A 16,705-nucleotide genomic window follows, 5' to 3' on the forward strand; every position below is an offset into this window, starting at 1 on the left:
TCCTGCTCCGCTCCCTTCCTGTCTGAGACTCGCTCACGCCACCTTCAGGCAGAAAAGCAGGTCGCGGCCCTGACGGCTCTCTCGCTGGCTTGTCTCTAGGCTCCAGGCCGGCCTGCTTCCCCGGGGAGGACCGCGTGGCCGTGGAGGGGCCTCGCCATGGACCTCGTGGGGCTGCTGAAGTCGCAGTTCCTGTGCCACCTGGTCTTCTGCTACGTGTTCATCGCCTCGGGGCTCATCGTCAACGCCCTGCAGCTGCTCACGCTCCTGCTCTGGCCCTTCGACCGGCAGCTCTTCCGCAGGCTCAACTGCCGGCTGTCCTACTGCGTGTCCAGCCGTAAGCATGCTCCTCCCGCTCCTCTCTCCTCTCTCCCCTCCCTCTCCTCCTGCTCCTCCCGCCTCCCTCCTCCCTCCCCTCACCTCCCTCCCCTCTCCCTCCTCCCTCTCCTCCCTCTCCTCCCGCTCCTCCTTCCTCCCTCCCCTCCCCTCCCTCCCCTCTCCCTCCTCTCCCTCCTCTCTCTCCTCCCTCTCCTCCCTCCTCTCCCTGCGGCCGGCTCTGCAAACAGGCTCTTACGGGTCCCGGCTCGCACTGTGCACTGTGCTACATATGTATTTGCTTCTGTTTGTCTGGATGTGGCTTGAAGTTGTCTATTTTGTCCTGGCTCTTAACACATTGATGTTTTTTTGTTTTTTTAATATATTTTATTGATTTTTTAAGAGAGGAAGAGAGAGGGATAGAGAGTTAGAAACATCGATGAGAATCATCAATCAGCTGCCTCTTGCACACCCCCTACTGGGGATGTGCCCGCAGCCACGGTACATGCCCTTGACTGGAATCGAACCTGGGACCTTTCAGTCCCACTGAGCCAAACCGATTTCGGCAACCTATTGGTTTCTCAATGAGTGACGCCAGTGGCACACCATTCAGCAGGCACAGAGGTATCCTATGCAGAGTCAAGGTGCATTCTGTGTTTCTTTAGATTTCCTCCTCAGGAAGCATTGGTGTTTGATTTCTTAGTTGTGCCTACAGGAATGCATGTGTATGGAAACATGGGTCTCGGGTGAGTGTGCGGGTGCAGGCGAGTATCTGATGTGTGTAGATAGATGATGCAAACACATATTTGAAAAGCTAAATGGCAATTTAATATATTGTTCTTTTTCTTGCTTCTTTAACTTTATATTTTGAAACTAGAGGCCCAGTGCACGAAATTCGTGCACGGATAGAGTCCCTAGGCCTGGCCAGCAATCAGGGCCTTTTGGCTGCTGACCAGGGCCTTCCTTCCCTGGCTGCTGACCAGAACCTTCCTTCCCCAGCTGCCAACTGGCCTTTCCTTCATTCTGTGCCACCCCCTAGCGGTCAATGCACGTCATAGTGAGCGATCAACTCCTGGTCTCTAGGTCAAACTCCCAAAGTGACACTTTGCTTATTAGCCTTTTATATACATAGATGATTTGAGATTTTCATGCAGTTGTAAGAAATAATATCGAGAGATCCCATGTGCCCTTCAGCCAGTTTCCCCCGATGATAATGCCTTCAACACCATAGAATAGTATCCCAACAAGAAAATTAGCATTCACACAATCCACCAACCATATTCAGATTTCCCGTTTTATAGCATTCCTATGTGTGTGTGTGTGTGTGTGTGCACGGGCTTGATTATACTGGACTATTAAAACATGACTAATTTAAGTAGCCTGAATTTCAAAAATGAACATGGAAAAGGCAGATCAGAATAATGGGGAGTCTAGCAATGGGTTTTATAGTTGATGGACCTTAAATCTTTACCTGTTCTCCACAGGAGAAAATGTAGTTCATCAGTAGCAAATATATCTATTAGTGTGTATGTATTTGAAAATATGAGCTCTTTCAAATTAAGCCATTTAAAAATCTCTGCAACCTTAGATGATGCCAAGAATTGCTGTCATTCTGAAACCCTTTAGAGGAAGCAATCCAATCTGAATTTGAATCAAGACAATAAAAGTTGCATACAGTGTCCAGATGGATTACTGTAGACCCAACCCATTATTTTTAAACCTCAAGACACTCATGAGGGGAAAGAATGATAGGAACATCCTTATTCTTTTTTTAAAATATATATATTTTTTATTGGTTTTAGAGAGGAAGGGAGAGGGAGAGGGAGAAACCTCAATGATGAGAGAGGATGCCCTAGCCCCGTGGTCAGCAAACTCATCAGTCAATAGAGACAAATATCAATAGCACAACGATTGAAATTCCTTTTGAGAGCCAAATTTTTAAAACTTCTTCTAACGCCACTTCTTCAAAATAGACTCGCTCAGCCCATGATATTTTGTGGAAGAGCCACACTCAGGGGGCCAAAGAGCCGCATGTGGCTTGCGAGCCGCAGTTTGCCAACCATGGCCCTCGCTGGTTTGGCTCAGTGGATAGAGCATCGGCTTGTGGACTGGAAGGTCTCGGGTTTGATTCTGGCCAAAGGCTCACGCCCAGGTTGTGGGCTCGATCCCCAGAGGGGGACATGCAGGAGGCAGTGCAGGTGCCACTGAACAGCCCCCCACCCAGGAGGTCATTCTCTCCTCTCATCGTTGATGTTTCTCTCTCTCCCTCTTCCTTCCTCTCCGAAGTCAATAAAAACATTTCAGAAAAAAAGGGCCCCTTGGCCACGGGTCCGCGTCACAGGCTCCGCTGACACGGCCCCGGTCCTCGGCGTCTCCGGGCGCAGGAAAGGCGTGCCCGTCGAGCAGGCAGAGGCGGTGAACCTGCAGGGGGAGGGCTGGCACAGGAGAGGGAGGCACTGTCTTACCCGGTAATTTCAGCGTCTTCTCCAGCTCCGGCGTGGGCGTCTGTGTAAAGGAAGGCAAACCCGCAGAGCTGAGTGACGGCACCGTCACTGAAACCCGCACTCCTGTCACCACACCCTCGCAGGCCCTCAGCCTGCAGTCTGACAGGCTGTGTCTGCACCGTCCCCCCCTCCAGAGGTCAGACGCTGGTTAGAAGTCGGGGTCCAGGCAGCTGTTCTCCGTGGCGTTGACTGGGTGTTGGGGTGTTGGGGTTCTGTGCTGGGGCTTTGGGGCCTGCCCGGTGTTCCCGTGAGGAGGCTGTGGGCTGGCTTTGCCCCCACGTAACCCTGGTGGCCGCCAGCCAGGCAGAGCAGGAACGTGGGACTCCGTGGCTGCGTCCAGAGGAGGGTGTGAGGCGCCCGATGTCCTGGCGATGGCCTTCGCCTTGCTCCTCCGCTCCACCCACCTGCCCTGGCCTGCGCCCTGCCCGGGCCCGTCTCTGGCCGGGCTGTCCCATCGCCGCCAGGAGCAGACCCCCGGGCAGCGCTGTGTGGTCAGGGCCGCTCTGTGCAGCCAGCGTCGCGCTGTCTGCGGAGCGGGCCCCTCTCCAGTGGTCGGTGAATGAATGAACACGGAGGCCACCTCACAGGAAGGAGCCCGTGGGTGCAGGGGCCTCCAGGGCGCAGACAGCTGACCGGCCGTTCCAAGGGGGCCGTTGTGGCCTGGCCGGGGGGCAGCGGGGGGGGGGGGCAGTGAGAGGACGCAGGGAGGGCGGCAGCAGCCAGGGTGTGAGTCATGGCTCACCGAGAGCTTCAGTGCCAAATAGGGCGGCCGTCCCTCCGGGCGCACTCGGACGCTCGTGGGCATGTGACCGTTCCTGTGCTGCGGGCCCAGCAGCCCTCTGACCGGCAGGACCAGATCCTCCTGCACGTCTCCGGCCAGAGGTGGCGGGTTAGGATGCAGCCAGGGAAGGTTGGGGTGCAGCCAGGCCCACAGGTCGGTGCTGGCTAAGGCTTCCCTCCTGGGTGGGGGGCTCACCTGCACCCCATCATGAAAAGCACATTCCAACAGCAAGGCCCTTTGATTCCACTCGGCAAGCATTTATTGAGCACCTGCTGTTTGCATGTCCCAGGCATTGTCTTCACTGAACTGCACATTCCAGACTGGGGCCCAGACCCTCCAGTCCACAGGCGGGCACTGTCAGGTGGGCGGGGGCCGGGCATGTGGGGGGAAGCTGGAGGACTGGCTGGATGGAGTGCCACCTCCTTGCAACTGGGTGTCCAGGAGGAAAGCAGCAGGAAACCGTCTAGAATGGAGGCCAAGCCAGCGCCCAGGTGTGCAGAGCAGTCAGGAGGCGAGGAAGCGGCGTATCGGTCCTGGGACCTAAGATTTCAGGGAACCGGGCTGGTGTGGAGCCCGGGAGAGGGGTGCCCCGAGGTCAGGGAGAGGTGGGTGTGGGGAGAAGTGAGAAGCTGGCCTGGCTGGCCAGGCACGGAGGACCCCTCCACCAGGTGGGACCTGGCTGCCGCCTGAGGGGCAGCGGGCAGGGGTCCGGACCGGGATCCCAGACCCCGCAGACGCCGGACGGGAGACGTGCCCTGGCCGTTAGCTCCACACCTGAGTGTCCCCGAGGCTCCGGGGGCCGAGCTGCCCACCTGCTGGGCAGGAGCCGCCGGAAGTTCCCAAAGTCGGCTATTTTCCTCATTTCTGTGCGGGCCGAGGGCCGGGCGCCGGGGCTGGGCGGCCTGCAGGAGGGCAGTGCCCCCAGAGGCCGGGCGTGGACAGTGTGCTGGGCCAGAACCGTCCTTGTGGTTCATGTAGGAGTTTTCTGAGGAGGAGATTTAATTGTTAACCTAAATAATTGCCGGTGGAAAGTTACACCATAGAAAGCCATTATAAATCCCTAATTATGTGTACTTATGGTAGAGAGGACATAATTATATGTGTGATCGTGTAATTACTAAAATCAGATAAAGGCAATTACGGAAATGCCATCTTCCTTTGTTGCACTCTGCACCTGCGGAGCCCGGTGCTGACACGTGCTGACACGCAGGGTCTCAGGGCTTTTCCTCCGGGCGCCCCTGCCCGCAGGCCCCGGGGGAGGGGGCGCAGCGGTGGGAGGAACCGGTGTCTGGGAGGTTCTCCAGATCTGATTCGGGCGGGCCCAGGGGTGCGCTCTGCCTCCCGGGAAACCCTGGGATCTCACCGCCCCCCGCTTGGGAGGAGGGCAGCCACTCCCTCCCCGTGTCCTCAGCAGCCCCTCCTCTGCTCTGACAACTGCTGACACGTCCATTTAGGTTTATTCTGGGGCCAGGATATAATGGCGGCCTCGCGGGGGAGGGGGTTTGAAAGCCAGGGCGTCCGCCCTGGGAACGTCCACGAGGGTGGTGGGCCCCTCCCAACGGACCTCCCGCTTCTGCCCAGCTCCTCCCATCAGCGTGTAAGTGCCCCTTTCCTCCTCAGCCAGAGAGATCTTTCCACAAGGCAAACTGTGCTGTGGGCACAGTGACAGCTCACTGGCTCCATTAGGAAACCACCCCTCTGTCTGCCCCTGTCTCTCCCCGCCCCTCCCCACCCCACTCCGCCCCCTTCGGGGACCACAGCCTCCTGTGCTGTAAACCCCAGGCGCGCTCAGTGGTCACCTGCTGTACTGCGTGGACTGTCTCTGAATAGTCCACGGCATCTCTCCAGGCTCCTCCTGACCCTATGTATAGACAAGGACGCAGACGAGGAGGGCACAGAGAAATAGGCCGAAGGTCTCCGGCCAGCGAGCGACACCGGCCTGGCTGCAGCCGGCATGTGTCTGACACTCAGCACCCCTCCGTCCTAGGACAGGTGTCTCCTGTCCCTTCACAGCAGGCCTGGGAGGGGAGCAGCCTGATGTTCCACCTGCTGTCACTCCCAGTCCCTCACTGCATGCCCGCACACGGTAGGTCCGCGCCTGCACACAGTAGGTCCCCCCCTGCACACAGTAGGTCCCCTCTTGCACACAGTAGGTCCCCGCCCGCACACAGTAGGTCCCCCTGCACACAGTAGGTCCCCCTGCACACAGTAGGTCCCGGGTGTGTTGAGAGCACCGTTCTGGGTCCTGGAATTGGGCTGGGTTAGGGGACCATGCAGCACAATCCTTGTCTGCCGGGCTTGTCCACAGCAGGGACACACTCTCAAGCTGCATCCGGGCTGGGACAGGCACTACGAAGGGGCTGGGGAGTGTGTGTGCAGGGGCCTGGCCTGGCCTTGGGCAGGGAGAAAACGTGGGTGCCCCAGGTCCTCTGATGGCGTGTAGAAGTATCCCAATCAGTCCCCTCCCGGAATATTAAGAATTCCGTACACCATTCCAGGCTGCCTCTCGGAGCTCTGTACCCGGCATGAATCCTTGATGGTGTCGGGCTTTCTGATTTATTTTTCCCCAAGGAACTTAATCCAGACAGGAGGGGACTTGTCTTCTCAAAGCTCCTCTCCTGCCCTGAGGCCGTGCTGGGCCATCCTCGTTCTTCCTCTGCCTCTGGGCCTGCCGGGGGGATGGGCCTGGGGAGGGGGCCGCAGCCTGGGCCGAGGCGCGGGGGTAAGCGGCCCCTCGTCTGTTGCAGAGCTGGTGATGCTGCTGGAGTGGTGGTCGGGCACGGAGTGCGTCATCTACACCGACCCCCGGGCCTACCCCTGGTTCGGGAAGGAGAATGCCATCGTGGTTCTAAACCACAAGTTTGAGATCGACTTCCTCTGCGGCTGGAGCCTGGCCGAGCGCTTCGGGGTCCTGGGGGTGAGTCTGACGCCGTCCGCACACACCTCCCGCGCGCACCGGCCTTGCCTTTAGCTCGGTCGCTCAGAACCTGCAGAAGCGGTGACGGTTCGGCTGGATGCGCTGCTTTTCACCAAAGGTTTTCTCTCCGACGTGGGACGCAGGAGGGGGACACTTCCTTTCAGAGGCAGAGGCGCCTGCATCTCCCGGGTGCGGCCGAGAGGGAGGGGTTTCCAGGAAGCGACTGGCATCGCAGGAACTGGTGGGCGTGGGCTGTTCCGTGAGCGTCCAGGGCCGCGTGGGCCCGGGCTCGGCCATGATCTCAGACGTACGCCGGCGGCTGCTCCTGGGGGGAGTGGCCTGCGGGCTCTGGCGGGTCAGGGACGTGCCAGCAACGCCACTGTGCCAGGGCCCAGGTCTGGGAGCGGTCTTTCTGCCCAGCGACGTGCGTGAGGCCGGAGTCCCCTCAGAGCCTGTCCACTGGGCTGAACACTCCGTACAGCAGCTGCTTGTCGGTGCTCCGGGAGGAGTGGCTGCCTGGCCGGCCACTGGGCCGTTGAAGGTCTCTGGAGAAGCCGGGGGCTCCCTTACCCATGGCCTGACTCGGGCACGGCCGGGGGCCTGGCAGGCGTGTCATGGTTGAGTCCGGCCCCTCCCCTCACCCCACGGCTCCCCGGGCCCCCACACTCGCCCTCAGACCTGCGGGGACTGTGCGTCTGACCTGCCCTCCCCAGGCCCCCGGGGTGTCCCTGGGCCTGGCATCCGGCTCCCCCACAGCCTCGGGCCACCGATGGGCCTTATTCTGCGTGAGAGCGGCTGTGAGCCGTGTGTGCCCGGGGAGCGCCCTCATTCCCCCCAGGCCAGTGTGGGGGCTGCTGGCCAGTCCCCGCAGGGTCCCTGCTCAGACTCTCCGTGGCCTTAGTAGAAATTAGGGACCTGGTGAGCCAAGGACTGACTGGGACGCTGCCGGACCAGCCTCCACAGTGCCACCTGCTGGGGGCACAGCCTCAGGCCTCGGGCTCCCCAATCTGCAGCCCGCCGGGCCGGTCTGAGGGTAACTCCCGCCTGCCGGGGCCATGAAGGTGGCAGCATGGGCCCGCAGGCGGCTCGGCTGAGGACAGAGAGGGCGGAGGGCTTGGAGAAGGTCACAGCTCCTGATGGCTCAGCGGGCGGGAGGCGGTCACTGCAGACCCTGGGCCAGTGGCCCCCGGGGCCCCCCGTCCTGCCTGTCCCTGTGCCTGTCCCTGTGCCTGCTCCACACCCTCCCCCAGGGCAGACAGGCCCCGCCCCCTGTGCCCCGGACTGTCCCCCTCGGCCCTGGGGCGAACAGTGACGCCTCCTCTCCTGGGAGCTCCCTTTTCCTCTCCCCGTGACCCGGACCCTCCGTCCGCTCAGGGCTCCAAGGTGCTGGCCAAGAAGGAGCTGGCCTACGTGCCCATCATCGGCTGGATGTGGTACTTCACCGAGATGGTCTTCTGCACGCGCAAGTGGGAGCAGGACCGCAAGACCGTGTCCCAGAGCCTGCTGCACCTGCGGGACTACCCTGAGAAGTACTTCGTACGTGAGCCCGCCCGCCCGCCCGCCCGCCCGCCAGGGCGGCCCCCATGTCCCTGCCCGCCCCACTGTGCGCATGTGCTGTCCGCCCACTGTGCGCATGTCCCTGCCCGCCCCACTGTGCGCGTGTGCTGTCTGCCCACTGTGCACACGCTGCTCTGTCCTTCACCTGAACTCACTGTGCGGCAGGAAACCCTGGGATGCTGCTGTCACACACACTCAGGATGCCCCCCCCTCTCTCTCTCTCTCACACACACACACACACACACACACACCCCGGCAGCCAGGTGTCCTGCCCTGAGCTGTCAGCGGAGGGTGGTGGGTTCTGGGTTCACCCTGAGGACAGGTGAGCACAGCTGCCAGGCCCCCCCCCCCCCGCCACGCCCAAAGCCTTCTGGGTCCATGTGTGTGACTGTGCGAGGGGTGGGGTGGTGCCTGCAGGGGGTGTGACTGTGGGGTGGGGTGTGGGCCTGCGGGGTGGGGTGTGACTGCGGGGGTGGGGTGTGACTGCGGGGTGGGGCATGGGCCTGCGGGGGTGGGGTGTGACTGCGGGGTGGGGCATGGGCCTGCGGGGGTGGGGTGTGACTGCGGGGTGGGGTGTGACTGCGGGGGTGGGGTGTGACTGCGGGGTGGGGTGTGACTGCGGGGGTGGGGTGTGACTGCGGGGTGGGGTGTGACTGCGGGGTGGGGTGTGACTGCGGGGGTGGGGTGGGGCATGGGCCTGCGGGGTGGGGTGTGACTGCGGGGTGGGGTGTGACTGCGGGGGTGGGGTGTGACTGCGGGGGTGGGGTGTGACTGCGGGGTGGGGTGTGGGCCTGCGGGGGGGTGGGGTGTGACTGCGGGGTGGGGCGTGGGCCTGCAGGGGGTGTGACTGCGGGGGTGGGGTGTGACTGCGGGGTGGGGTGTGACTGCGGGGTGGGGTGTGGGCCTGCGGGGGGGGGGGGGGGGGGTGTGACTGTGGGGTGGGGCGTGGGCCTGAGGGGAGTGTGACTGTGGGGCGGGGCGTGGGCCTGCAGGGGTGTGACTGCGGGGGGTGTGACTGCGGGGCGGGGCGTGGGCCTGCAGGGGTGTGACTGTGGGGTGGGGCGTGGGCCTGCGGGGGGGGGGGGGGGTGACTGCGGGGGGGCGGGGCGGGGCCCTGGGGGGGGTGGGGCGTGGGCCTGCAGGGGTGTGACTGCGGGGTGGGGTGTGACTGTGGGGTGGGGAGTGGGCCTGGGTGGGGTGTGGGCCTGCGGGGGGTGTGACTGCGGGGTGGGGATTGTGACTGCGGGGGGGGGGGGGGGGGGTGACTGCGGGGTGGGGCATGGGCCTGCGGGGAGACCAGCCGGGCGCTGTCGGCCCCTGACCCCTGCCTGCCCCTCAGTTCCTGATCCACTGCGAGGGCACGCGCTTCACGGAGAAGAAGCACCGGATCAGCATGCAGGTGGCCCAGGCCAAGGGGCTGCCCAGCCTCAAGCACCACCTGCTGCCCCGCACCAAGGGCTTCGCCGTCACCGTGAGGAGCCTGCGGAACGTGGGTAAGGCGCCGCTCGCCCCGGCCCCGGGAGCCGCACGGCTTTGCCGGGCCGGCGTCCAGCTCACGGTTCAGCCGGGGCGGGGGGGGGGGGGGGGTAGGATTGTACCTGCCTGGTGGCCAGCGGCGTGGAGGTGTGGCCGCTGCCTGCCTGCCTGAGCACAGCCCCTCTCTCTCTCTCCCTCTCCCTCTCCCCCCCCCGAGGCAACACTGCCCTCCGCTGCTCGGCACCAGTACTGCAGGGCCGTGGCCGTGGGGATCCTGTGTCCCGTGTGGCCCACACCCTGGCCGCCCAGTTAGACCAGCTGGTGATTTTCTGTTTGTTTCTTTTTCTTATTGATTTCAGAGCGGAAGGGAGAGGGAGAGGGAGAGAAACACCAATGATGAGAGGGAATCATTGATCCGCTGCCTCCAGCACGCCCCCTACTGGGGGTTGAGCCTGCAACCCAGGCATGTGCCCTTGGCCAGAATCGAACCCGGGACCCTTCAGTCCGCAGGCCGATGCTCTGTCCACTGAGCCACACCAGCCAGGGCCCAGGGGGTGGTTTCGCTTTGCATTTCCTGCTCCATGGCCTGATGCTGCGCCGTGTCCGGTCACCTGACTGGGCCCTGGGCTCGGAGAGCAGAGGGAGGAGCAGTGCTGCCCCCGTCTCTTCCAGAACTTCCCGTGTCCTCCTCAGCCGGCCCCTCCGTTAGAAACCCGTTCTCTCCCTGCCGCCAGCCCTGCCACCCTGCCCTGTGTCCGCGGGCGGGAGGGCCAGCTGGGCGCCGGCCGGAGGGCGACGCGGCCGGGAGCGTGCTCTGTGCGCGGCCGCCTGGCCTGGCCCGGCCCCCCGCGCCGTGCGGCCCCGGGGGCGGGTCCGTGGTGTGAGGACCGCGAGGCTCGGGCGGCCGCCCGGCGCCAGAGGCCCGTTCTTGGATTCTCAGCATGTCTCGGGCTCTGCAGTCAGCCCCTTAAGGACCCTGGGCCTTAGCCTCCTGCCCGCCCTCCTGGGGGGTGGGGGGGTCCTGCCAGCGCTCAGCACCCCGCAGTGAGTCTGCTTGGCGGGCTCCCTCTCCCGCTGCCCCGGCCGGGCTGGGGCCGCCCCGGCGGACATGCTCTGCACCGTCCGGCCTCCGTGAGCCTGCGGTTCCCGCGCCGGCCTGGGTGCCACTGGTTCTGACACCGGCCACACGGTCACACAGGCCACGGGATCACACGGGCCACGCGGTCACACGGGCCACGCAGTCACACGGGCCACGCGGCCACCCGGGCCACGCGGTCACATGGGCCACGCGGTCACACAGGCCACGCGGTCACACGGGCCACGCGGCCACCCGGGCCACGCGGTCACACAGGCCACGCGGTCACACAGGCCACGCGGCCACCCGGGCCACGCGGTCACATGGGCCACGCGGTCACACAGGCCACACGGTCACACAGGCCACGCGGTCACACGGGCCACGCGGTCACACGGGCCACACGGTCACGGGCCACACGGTCACGTAGAGCCTCGCGGTCACACGGGCCACGCGGTCACACAGGCCTCGCGATCACAGGCCACGCAGCCACACGGGCCACGCGATCACATGGGCCACACGGTCACGGGCCACGCGGTCACGCAGAGCCTCGCGGTCACATGGGCCACGCGGTCACACGGGCCACACGGCCACACGGGCCACGCGGTCACACGGGCCATGCGGTCACCCGGGCCACGCGGTCACCCGGGCCATGCGGTCACACAGGCCACGCGGTCACACGGGCCACGTGATCACACAGGCCACACGGTCACGGGCCACATGGTCATGTAGAGCCTCGCGGTCACACGGGCCACGTGGTCACACGGGCCACACGGGCCACGTAGTTACACGGGCCACGCGGTCACACGGGCCTCGCGATCACAGGCCACGCGGTCACACGGGCCATGCGGTCACACGGGCCACGCGGTCACACGGGCCACGCGGTCACACGGGCCACACGGGCCACGCAGTCACACGGGCCACGCGGTCACCCGGGCCACGCGGTCACACGGGCCACGCGGTCACACAGGCCACGCGGTCACACGGGCCACGCGGTCACCCGGGCCACGCGGTCACCCGGGCCACGCGGTCACGTAGGCCGTGGCGGGACGGGGAGGCGCAGGGAGGAGCCCGAGGCCCGCGCCCCCACCACCCGCTCGCGCTCCGATCACTGTTTCCCGTGTGTGTGTCTACGAATCCAGACGGCTCACACGCGCTATACTGCTCTGTATTTGTTTTGTTTTTATAGTTTCAGCTGTATATGACTGTACACTCAATTTCAGAGACAATGAAAACCCCACCCTGCTGGGCGTCCTGAACGGAAAGAAATACCGCGCAGACATGTATGTCAGGTGAGAGGCCACGCCCCCTCAGTGAGCAGATCACAGGACCGCGGCCCTGCTTCCGGGACCTGCCCGATGCCCGGGTCCGCAGCCTGTGCCGCACCAGGCGTGTCCCCCTGCAGTCACGTGATGGCCACGGGACACCCACTGTCCACCGTCAGTGCGCGGGTAAGGGCTCCGCCCGGTCCTCCCGCTCCTGGCCGTGGGCTCCGGCGGACACACAGGCGTCAGTGTGCACAGCCGTGTGGAGATGCCCTTCCTGGAGGATGTGTGCGCACGCACACGCACACGCACAGACACGTGCGCATGCCGTGGCCTCTCCCGTGTGCGCGTGGCCCGGGCCTGAGCGGTTTTATTGACAACATGCCCCGGTGTTAGACACGCCGGGTCAGCACCTTTAGCGGCTAACGGGAGGGGCAGGATTAGCGGGAACAACGGAAAGGGCGTGTGAGTCACGCATTGAGGCCCCATGTGGGGACCCCGCGGGGCGGGCTCGGGGGCTGGGTTTGGCGGTGGACTGTCTGGGATATCTGAGCGCCCTCAGCGGGAGACCAGCCAAGCATTGTAGGACATGGTCATCGTGTCCGGGCCTCCCAGTGCCACACACACACACCGGGGCACCCACAGCCCCAGTTACACCGTCTCCCTCCTCGGAGCCGCTCTGGTTCCCCTTAAACAGGGAAGAAGCGTCATGGTGACTGCTGTTCCCTTTGTGAGCCTGCAGGGGCCGCCGCCCTGTCACCCAGTGCTGAGGCCTGGAGGGGCGAGCAGCCCCCGCCCACACACACACACACACACAGAGGGGGCCCCGCGTGAGGCGAGGTCTGCCCCCACGTCCCCGCTCCTGCCCTCGGCCGGCGGGCCGGGCTGGGGAGCCCCGCTTCAGGATCATCTCAGAGCCGAGCGCCCGAGGAGGGCGACAGCCCCTCCGCACCCTGCCCTCCCTGTGCAAGCCCCTCAGTGAGAAACAGAGGAGGAGTCCGCCCGCAGCCAGCACCTGCCGACACCCACTGGGCCTCCTGAGCCCCGAGCGGGGGGCCCCGGGGCCCCTGGCCCATGCCCCGTTCTGCCCAGGCCCCGCCGGTGGCCTCACGCCATCCCCGGCGGACGGCGTGGTCAGCCAGCGTCTGGGTGTCCTGGGCGGCCTCCTGTGGAAACTGGGCAGCCTGCCCTCCACGGAGGGAGAGGAGAGACCTGTCCGCTGGTCCTTCCCTGTGGCCGTGTCCCCGGCATGGATGTGGGTCCCCTGCCCGCTTCCGGGCAGCCAGACCCCTCCACTCTGCAGCCGTGCCAGGCGCCTGCCCAGCTCTCCCCTCTCCTTGCAGGCGGATCCCCCTGGAGCAGGTGCCGGAGGAGGAGGACCAGTGCTCGGCCTGGCTGCACAGGCTGTACCAGGAGAAGGTCAGTGCGCGGGGCAGCCCCGTTTCCCGCTGTGCTGGGTGCACCGGGTGCTCGGTGGGTGCACTGTGGGCACACGGGGGCCCTGGAATTGGTGGTGCGTTTGCCACTGGATGAACGGCCCTGGAGCCGGCCCTCGGCTCAGCACAGGGACAGAGCACAGTGGAGTATTTCTTTAAGGCGTCACAGAAAGGGAGGCGGACAGGAAGGACGTGCTGGCTCCGCGGCCCTGTCCGTCTCCCTGGGGCGGGTGTCCCGTCAGCAGTGCACACGGTCTCGGGCGCCTGGGCCCCAGGCCGGTCTCCCCACACCGCCGCGTAAGCAGGAAGCACACGAGGTCCCCGTGGCCGCGTGGTCTCTGCAGCGTCCCCCCACCCTGCTCCAGCTCCCCTCGGCCTCCCACCTCCTCTTTCCTTCCACCGCTTTCTCCCTTCGAGCACAGGCAGAGGGAGTCTGGTCATTCTTGTCCAAACTGCTCCGACCCATTGAGGCGAAGAGCCCAGCTTCTCTCTGGTGAGGAAGGCAACTTTTTATTTTACAACAAAAATCCGTTGGTTTATGGTCCAGCAAGATTTTTGTTTTTTGTTTTTTTAATAATTTTTAAATTGATTTCAGAAAAGAAGGGAGAGGGAGGGAGATAGAAAAATCCTATATAATAAAAGCCTAATATGCAAATTGGCCAAATGATGGAACAACCAGTTGCTATGACAGGGACTGACCACCAGGGGGCAGATGCTCAGCACAGGAGCTGCCCCCAGCCCACAGGCCCCAGTGGTGGTAGGGGCTGAAGCCGGTGAGTGGGTGGCGCTAGTCCAGCCAAGGAGGGTGCCAACAGGGCCCCCACCCCATCACCCCACTGGTTGCCCCACAGATCGGCCCTGATCACTGGCCAGGCCTAGGGACCCTAATCATGCACGAATTTCGTGCACTGGCCTCTAGTCAATGAGGAGAATAATTGATCAGCTGCCTCCTGCCCGCCCCACACTAGAGATTGAGCCAGCAACCCGGGCCTGTGTCCTGACCAGAATCGAAATGTAACCTCCTGGTTCATAGATGGCTGCTCAGCCCCTGAGCCATGCTGGCTGGGTGAGGAAGGCATTTTTAGGACCGTCTCACCACCCAGTGATCACTTAGTTTTGATCCATTATACACTGTCAGCCCAAACCAGCTCATCCAGCACCGAATGGATTCGGTGTCCGGACCCTATGAACACAGCAGCCTGGCGCTTGCCGCCTATTTCTCATTTCCTCATGAGAAGACCATTGAATGGAACGTCGGGGTCTCTGCCACCTGACAGTGGCCACCCTAGTGGGAGCACGTTTTAGGGTTTGGGTCCAAGTTGTGCCACCAGGTTAGGCAGAGACGCTTGAAGCTCAGGTTTAGGATGAACATGCCAACCGTCTCTGCGTGAAGCCGCTTCTGTGTTCTCCAAGGGCGGGATTTTCCCAGGGCGTGCCCTGCGGCTCTCTTCTCAGGATGGGGCCTGGCATCTGTGTCCCCAGCATGGAACCTGGGCGCCCGGCCTGGGCTCCGGGTCCTCCAGGGCGGCCAGGGGTGTGACACGGAATCGCGGGTCTGGGCGGCTGCTCCGGACCCAGGGAGGGAGAAGACCGGGATTTTAACAGACCCGGGGCCACAGGAACAGGCAGCCGTCCCTTCCCTCCGGTTCCCACCCGGGACAGGTTTGCCGGGTGGACCCGTTAGGCAGCAGAGGAGGTGTCGCTGTTAGGAAGTGTGCTCGGAAAAGGCCTACGAAATGAATCTGTTTGGAAAGAGCCACAAACACTCATCCACAGCGGCTGCGGCGCCGGCACCATCAGGGCAAAGAGGTGTGTCCACAGCGCACACCTGTGCCGACAGGAGATGGTTCTCCATCAGCCCCCTGATTGGGGCTCAGTTTTCTGAGATGATAACAACTCAAGGCTTAGCCCTGGTGCCACCCTCACACCAAACCTAAACATAACCATGACACTTACCCTAGCCCTGGGCCTAACCTCAATCATAGCCCTAATATTAAACCTAGCCCTAACCCTAATGCTAGCTCGAACCCTAAACCTACCCCTAAGCCTAATCTTAAACCTAGCCCAACCCTAACACTAGCCCTAGTCCTAGCCCTAACCCTAACCCTAAACCTAACCCTGACCCTAGCCCTAACCCTAACCCTAGTCCTAACCCTGACCCTAACCCTAGTCCTAACCCTGACCCTAGCCCTAACCCTAACCCTAGTCCTAACCCTAACCCTAGCCCTAACCCTAACCCTAGTCTTAACCCTAACCCTGACCCTAGCCCTAACCCTGACCAACACATTCTCTCCTTTGTCACCTGAGACGAGTGACTGACCACACAGGTGTCAGTGAGAGTGCTATTGGGTCAAGAACTGAAGTTGTCTTCGACAACTGAGACATTTTCCCGCGAATCACGGGGCCGAGACATTCCAGAACGGAGGTGTGACTGCCGGCTGGCACTGGGGCTCCCGCTGGCTGTGAAGTGTGGGCTCTAGAAGCCGTCCACAGCCCACGTGGCCTTAGGGAGCACAGCCGTTCCCCGGCCAGCTCCTGGGAGCCGACCGCCAGCAGGGGACGGAGGGTTCTGTGGAGCGGCCTCACAAACTCCTAACGGCAGGCCGTGCCGTCACCCCAGACCTCCGACTGCAGTGCGAGGTTACAGGGCCTTAAGCCTCCTCACGGTTTCTGTGCATCGAGGTCCACACGCCTTTGGAATAAACGGCCCCGAGAGCACCTGGTCTTGTTAACCGTCCGAAACCCCATCCCACCTGCCTGCTCTGCCTCCAGGTCCGCCTGCTCCCCTGTGCCCCTTGCGCCCAGCACCGAGCGCCCAGCACCGAGCGCCCACCGCCACCCTCGCGCTTTCCCGTCTGCAGCGCTCCTTCCTGGCACGGCCTGTTTGGCTCAGATACCTTTTTTTTTTTTTTTTTTTTTTTTAATATATCTTATTGATTTTCCACAGAGAGGAAGGGAGAGAGCTAGAAACGTCGATGAGAGAGAAACATCAATCAGCTGCCTCCTGCACGCCCCCTACTGGGGATGTGCCCACAACCAAAGTACATGCCCTTGACCTGAATCGAACCCGGGACCTTTCAGTCCGCAGGCCGACGCTCTATCCACTGAGCCACACCAGTTTCGGCTCAGGTAGTTTTTATAAAAGTCCCTGCAGGCCTGGTGTTCTTAGCCACACACCTTCCCAGAGCCCTCCCGCTTCCACGTCTCCTTCCCAACCAGGTGCTGCCCGGGCTGCCGCCTGGCTGGCGGAAGGGGCTGGAAACAGCCGCTCACAGTGAAAATCAGAGTGCTGAAAGCAGCCACGCTCTGCCCTCGCTGCCTGGGGGGGTGTCAGAGGCTCTGGGAGGGTGCGGAGCTGGGGGGCTGGGGGGCTCACCGGGTGGAG

General features: G+C 63.1%; 1 protein-coding gene across 2 annotated transcripts in view; it reads left to right on the plus strand.

Moving 5' to 3' along the window:
- AGPAT4 (1-acylglycerol-3-phosphate O-acyltransferase 4) overlaps positions 1-16,705 on the plus strand; it is a 32,811-nt gene that overhangs the window by 13,361 nt on the left and 2,745 nt on the right. The window contains exons 2-7 of one of the 2 annotated variants that reach the window (XM_045575141.1): positions 100-334; positions 6,345-6,514; positions 7,889-8,050; positions 9,411-9,564; positions 11,809-11,911; positions 13,228-13,303. In XM_045575141.1, the coding sequence (XP_045431097.1) occupies positions 157-334; positions 6,345-6,514; positions 7,889-8,050; positions 9,411-9,564; positions 11,809-11,911; positions 13,228-13,303 (843 nt within the window). In that variant the 5' untranslated portion in view covers positions 100-156. The remainder of the gene's footprint in view (positions 1-99; positions 335-6,344; positions 6,515-7,888; positions 8,051-9,410; positions 9,565-11,808; positions 11,912-13,227; positions 13,304-16,705) is intronic. The other variant, XM_045575142.1, reaches the window with a different exon arrangement.

This window comes from Pipistrellus kuhlii, unplaced genomic scaffold (genome assembly GCF_014108245.1).
Source record: "Pipistrellus kuhlii isolate mPipKuh1 unplaced genomic scaffold, mPipKuh1.p scaffold_m20_p_67, whole genome shotgun sequence".
Lineage (NCBI taxonomy): Eukaryota > Metazoa > Chordata > Mammalia > Chiroptera > Vespertilionidae > Pipistrellus > Pipistrellus kuhlii.